Source organism: Athene cunicularia, assembly GCF_003259725.1.
Source record: "Athene cunicularia isolate RWA chromosome 17 unlocalized genomic scaffold, athCun1 chr17_part1, whole genome shotgun sequence".
NCBI classification, from domain to species: Eukaryota; Metazoa; Chordata; class Aves; order Strigiformes; family Strigidae; genus Athene; species Athene cunicularia.
Genome location: NW_020799122.1, coordinates 12328954 through 12335176, shown reverse-complemented (window position 1 = coordinate 12335176; position 6223 = coordinate 12328954). Strand labels below are relative to the sequence as shown.

The window sequence follows — 6223 nt, the reverse complement described above, 5'->3', positions numbered from 1 at the left end:
CTCTCTTTCTTTCTTTCCTTCCCCCTCTCTCTCTCTTTCTTTCCTTCCCTCTCTCTCTCTTTCTTTCCTTCCCTCTCTCTCTTTCTTTCCTTCCCTCTCTTTCTTTCTTTCCTTCCCCCTCTCTCTCTCTTTCTTTCCTTCCCTCTCTCTCTCTCTCTTTCTCTCCTTCCCTCTCTCTCTCTCTCTTTCTTTCCTTCCCTCTCTCTCTCTTTCTTTCTTTCCTTCCCTCTCTCTCTCTTTCTTTCCCTCTCTCTCTCTTTCCCTCTTTCTTTCAAAGGGCTGGCAAAGGCTGAGCCAGCCAACACATCCTCAGTGGAACAAACAGTTCTAGGAGCATGGTCAGAGCAAGGCCAGCTGCTGAGCACCCTGTGACCGCATCTCTCAAAGCCTGTGGTGTTACTGTTGTGCTGGAGCTTGGTGTAGATCCAACAGCCTTTCTAACAAGCCACCCACAAACCACATGCTCCCTGGCAAGGCCTGTTACAACCTATAGTCATTTAAACAAACATTGAAAAGGGGAGAAAAAAAAAAAAAAAGAAATCACGTCTGCCACTAACTTAGAGAACTGGAACACATCAAACACAAACTTCTCCAGCTTTATCCCGTTCGGTTTTAGCGGTTTTACCAGATTTCCCTCCTCGTCAATGTAGGGCACCTTCTTTATGGCTACGTGATGCCTCAGCTGCGGCTCATATTTCCTGCAAAAGGAGAAGAAACAAGATCTTTTATTTCATGCTCACTCAGATAAAAGTAGTATACTTCTGGGAAACAGATGGCTTATTATTGCTCTGGGTCATCTTTCAACTGTTGTCGGTGTTGCTCTCTCCAAACTGATCCAAGTCACATCCAGGAAACACTTCCCTGAGCAGAGCAGCCCAGCCAGCAGCACTCCATGTACCATGACAGGGTAAAGCAAGAGGAAAGGAAAGATCTAGCATAGAGCTGGAATTGCAGGCAGAGATAAAAAAAGGTAACCCAAATTATTATCTGACCAGGATGACATTGGAGCAGAACCCATTTCTCACACAAGGGTGGATCAAGGTCTTCAGGAAGGTTGTACAGCTGCTCACTGAATGCCTGGCATCACATCCCCATCTCCCAACACCATGGTGCAGAGTTCTCTGCCAGCTTTACCCCCTCCCCCAACCTCTGTTGTCCCAAGGGATGGCATGGGCAACATTGCCATTGAAAATCCTCAGGGTGGGGCTGCATCACTGATGACATCACTGACCAGACTGCAGCCCATGTGGCCGCTCACCCTTAGAGGCCCAGGAAGGTCATACACTGGTATAGTTTGGTTGATTTACCTACAGCAATGCATGCAATCTCTTCACTGGGTAAGGTCTGAAGAGCACACTGGGGCTGTCAGAAAGGGGACACAGCTGCCTTTGAACGGTTTGTAGGAGACAGGAGATGAACAGCAGAGCAGGAGGTACCCATAACTGATATTACAGAGTGAGCAATGGGAACACCCACTCTTGGAGGCTTTTCTAGCTGCACAGCTGCCTAGCAGGTCTGCTGGAACTTACTGGGCCACTGTCTCCAGGAACTCAACTGTGAAGAAATGGTTGCAGATATTGCCAGTGCTGTACATCAGTCCCCCATCAGGGCTTTTCTGCTGCGCAGTCTCCAGGCTGATCTCACTGTACTCCACCACCTGGTAGACCCCATCCACACAGCACACCACCCCAACAGGCTCTGTGGGGTAGGCCTTCTCCACCACCTGCAGCCACAGGACAGAGGGCTATGACAAGGAAGAAGAAAATCCCAGCACTATTCCAACTCCCACGTACAAATGATCCTACAGGACTGCAGGCACACTGATCCTCCAGCACCTCAGGAGCACAGGCAGGGCAGTGCTGGGTATACGGAGTAGCCTGGAGGCACATTCTGTCCAACAACTGGGCACCGAACCCAGGTATCAAGGACTGAGACCTGGCATTAAATGAAAAAATGTCTGCAGCTGTTATTAGCTTTCAGCTTCCTGTCTGAATGTATGGTGTAAATGACTAAAGTAATATAAATCTCCCCTCAGGCACCTGCTGCTTTAGGGTGACACAACCAGGCGGGTTTGGTGTTCCCCATCTTCCACAGTGGGGCATAAGGAATGCCTCCATTAGCCTTAAAGGTGCATTTAAAAAACACAATCCAGTTCAATACAGCTTCCAGACAGCCCAAGTGCCTTCGTAGAAAGGGCAGGGCATAAAGGAGAAGCAATTCCAACTTGTGTCCTGTGCAGTTACATTCCCTGCTCTAATTGATTTTTATTTTTGCACAGTACTCTGGGAGAAGCAGAGGAGGACACCCATGGGCAGGGTTCTGAATGCAATGCAGGCAGCAAGCAGTTCTAAGTCTGCTTGGAGCGAGTCGCTATCAGACAGAGGTCTGAACACCCTGGTTCATCTAAGCTCATCCTAGGCAGCAGCTTCCAAGTGTGATCAGACCTTAACTCCCTGTAGGTAAGTGGCCCGGCGTTAGCACCACCTCACCTTTGCACCACAGTCTGCCCCTTTCGAAACACAGAAGCCTATGAAGACTGGATCTGCCATTTTCACAAGAATATTGTCCACACAGTATACATGGACATACTGGATTCCACGTTGCTTCATGTCATCCAAGATCTTATTATCCACCAAAGCACGGTATAAGCCACCATTGCCATCTACAATGCAAGAGAAAAGAGAAAACCTTGGTTAATTTGTGACTTTGTGGGGGTTTTGTTGCTGACAAAGTCCTTTCTTTTACAGCTTGAAGAGAAAAAGCTTAAAGAAACTTTCTTTTACAGCAGAGCAGGGAATTCTTTCTAGCCAAGAATCAGTGCTACCAGATTTTATTTCCAGCTCTGCCACAGGTCAGGCAAGGCTGTTCCCCTCCACACCCCAGCTCCCTCACCCACAGAGTGGGACCATGGGGACCAGCCTCACAGAGAAGCATTATGAGACTTTATGAAGCCTTATAACATCCTCAGAGGGTAAACACTAAAGGGCAAAACATTATGCAGACAGTGGGGAAAGCCAGCTACATTTCTTCTCTTCCAGTGCAGAGCAATTTAAAACACAGCTTGGAGAAAAAGACTGAAATAAATCTTATTTTCTGTTTACCTTCCACCCGCAACCTTCCAATGCTTTTTTAAAGGCTTGAACTGCAGCTGCACAAAAGACACCTGCACATTTGTTCATCACAGATCAGCCTTTCACAGCTCCTCCTCTGACACCGCTGCCAGATTAGGAAAACCACTCTGCAACCGCAAAACCACATCACCGCAACATGGCCCCGGCCAGGCTGCCCTCCCCGAGTCTCTTACCATGTCCAGGTTAAGAGAACTTTATTAGGTGAGACATTGCAATCATTTTGGAACGTTAATCTTCTTGCTGCTTTTTTGCCAGCTATAAGCATTGCATGGAAGCCTGGCTCCTGACAGCTTCACGCCTGAGGGGCAGCACCCCAGGGACCTGATGTACAGCCCTGCTGATGCACATTGCTCCTAACCTGCAGCTGCACCACTCCTAATCCTGACTTCCGATTATCCAAATTCCAGGCTTTGATAAAAACCATGTGCTGTGGGCAAATCTCCAGTAAGAACGAAACAGAAATCGCTAGACTCTATTACCAGCCTGAAACGTTTAACTGAACCCTCCCACGCTAGTCAGAAGCATTAACACTGACCTCCAAAGCCTGCTCCGTGTGCCAAGGCTGGCTGATGGCTCATAGCAATTATCAACACATCACACATTACTGTACTACATAAGAATGAACAGTGGGGTACCTGGAGCCATGGCAATCTTCCCCTTCTCCTCCAAGATGGCCTTCCCATCAAAGGTAACAGCAGGCAGCATCCTCTGTTCAAACATGACCACGTCAGATTTATTCAGGTTGAAGTAGTTGTGTTCTACAAAGAACTCCTCTGTCGGCCTCAGCGTGAACTCACTTGTCATGATGTACCTGGGCAGGAATGGGTTCTGAGCAATAAGCAAGAAAAGCACAAGGAAAAGACAAAACCACAAGTAGAACACAAAAGGAAGGAAACCCAAGAGTGTTAAATGAAAGGCACTGCAATATCCTGCAGTATGCAGCTGAGCACGGAGCTCTCCTCCAGAACTCACCCCCCAGGACCGCTGCACAGGGTCTTGTGCATGACCCTAACCACAGGCTTTAGGTCCAGCCAGGAGAGAAGAGCTTTTCCCTAAAGATGAACAACATCTGGATATATAGATGAGCTGGAAAACAAGGCAAAGGACAGTACAACAGCCTCGTTCATCCTAGATTCAAACTGTTGTTAAGTGTCTAAAGCAGCACTGAGCAGCATGAGGTGCTGAGAATGAGCTGTGAACCCCCAGCAGCTCAGTCCGTCAGTGCCCCCTCTGTGCCAAGGCAAACAGCAGCATTTTCAAATGTTGGCTGCATGATTTGTTTTTCTCTTAAGTTTCCCTATTTCCTCCTCTCCTTCTAGCTCCACATTGCTGCTGTCTCTCCCTCCATTACCCTCCTTCTTCCAACATTGGCTAAGAACCACCTTCCTCATCTACTTGTCGACAACTATTAGCACAGGTATATAGGGTCCCCTGCCAGCATGCCAGGGGAATCAATCCCTTGCACAGGAGATCCTGGACTTCGCACACTCCCTGGATTGCATCTTTGCAGCACAGCACACCCTGGCCTGTGGTGGACTGTAGCAGGCAGCTGCCTCCTCAGCCCAGGGAGAACATTATCAGCAGATGTTGCATCCTACAAATAACCGACACGGGCTTCCAGCAGCACCAGGGATGGTGTATTTGCAGTTCAGGTCATGTACATACAGCTTCAGAAAGAAACACAATGTGGGCTCAAATCACCTTTGATCTCTAATTTGTAAAACAATGTGCTACCCTAAAAACCCTGCCCCTTCAGTCTTCCCAAACCCTGGCTCAGACCAGACAGTGACTTCATAAAGCTATCTCTTCATAGTCTAACAAAGAACACTTAGCAGAAAACATTCCCAGAAGTATGCTGCAGCGCCTTCCTCCCTCTCAACCACCACATCCCATAGGGAATTCATATTTTGCACCTTGCAGAAATCTAGTCTCTTCTGAAGCCAGGAGAGATAACAGCCAGCTGTAAACAACAGCAGGAGGTGGCCTGAAAATGAAGCATGACAAGCTCCATTACTACTACAAGGGGAAGAGGTTTTTTGCTGTGGCAGAAATTGCAGGCAAGGGGAGGCAGAGGGTCTTTGGAAGGTGAGCTGTAGGTGGTCTCTCCCTCCATGCAGGAACCTGAGAAAGAATGGCCCAGAGGAAATCTTTTGTGAAGCATCTGAAACAGGCACTGAAAAGTGCTATTTATAGTGTTATCAGGGCCTGGGCTTGAAAAGACAGCACAGTACAGCAGTTAGGATAGTAGTTAGCGATTCAAGGGCAGTACTCAGTCCCCCAGGTCTGAAGACACAGACCTGCCACTGCCCATCCCTGCGCACCCTCCTCCAGCTGCTGGCATCACAATCCTGCCTACAAACGGCTCTCCCCTGATGTGTCTCTGTACAGCACCCGGCAAGGTGCTTCTAGAAGACAACACAGGCAAGACTGCAACACAAAGACAGTAGGTCTGTGGCTTCAGGTCACCTACCAGGGGACAGCACACTTGCAGTGGTGTCTCTGGCCAGCCAGCTGCTCCACTTTGCGGATTCTTTCTGCTTGGATCTGATACAAGGTCTTGCCACTGGGCAACCCCACGTTGTACATGCCCTTGGGATAGCTCACTCCCAGTCGAGTTCCTTGTCCTCCAGCCAGGAGCAGCACTGCCACCTTGTTCTGCGAGATCAGATGCAAGCCTGAACAGGAACATAAGGGGACGTGAGAATCACAAAAGCAACCAACACCCTGTGCTCTTCTCCTGAGCCTTTCTGCAGAGCTCAGGCAACAGTTCGATGCCCATTGCTGGCCATTCAGAGAGAAATATGACACTGCACACAAGAGAAAAATTAATTTCACCTCTTTGATGCAGCAGTTTCCTCACCTAAAGCAGCAGATGGTGCAACAACAGGGAACAGCCATGAGTGGCAGCTCAGGAGGTTCAAACTGGACATTAGGATAAAAAATCTTTACTAGGTGGTACTGCACTGGAAAAGAGATCCAGAGGGGTGAGGGATGTCCCTTAAGGTTTTCAAGGCTTGCTTTGGTAAAGCCACAGCTGACCTGACTAGGGCTGGGTATAATCCTATTCCAAATAGGGGTTGGGCTAGAGACCT

At 48.5% G+C, this 6223-nt stretch overlaps 1 protein-coding gene across 1 annotated transcript in view; it reads right to left on the bottom strand.

The window, feature by feature from the left end:
- Positions 1-5802, bottom strand: part of UAP1L1 (UDP-N-acetylglucosamine pyrophosphorylase 1 like 1) — an 11480-nt gene extending 5678 nt beyond the window's left edge. The window contains exons 1-5 of the mRNA XM_026860573.1: positions 5602-5802; positions 3767-3942; positions 2490-2662; positions 1530-1723; positions 558-698 (exon numbers count right to left, since the gene is read on the bottom strand). Coding sequence (XP_026716374.1) covers positions 558-698; positions 1530-1723; positions 2490-2662; positions 3767-3942; positions 5602-5717 — 800 coding nt within the window. The 5' untranslated portion in view covers positions 5718-5802. The remainder of the gene's footprint in view (positions 1-557; positions 699-1529; positions 1724-2489; positions 2663-3766; positions 3943-5601) is intronic.
- Between the last annotated feature and the right edge of the window lie 421 nt (positions 5803-6223).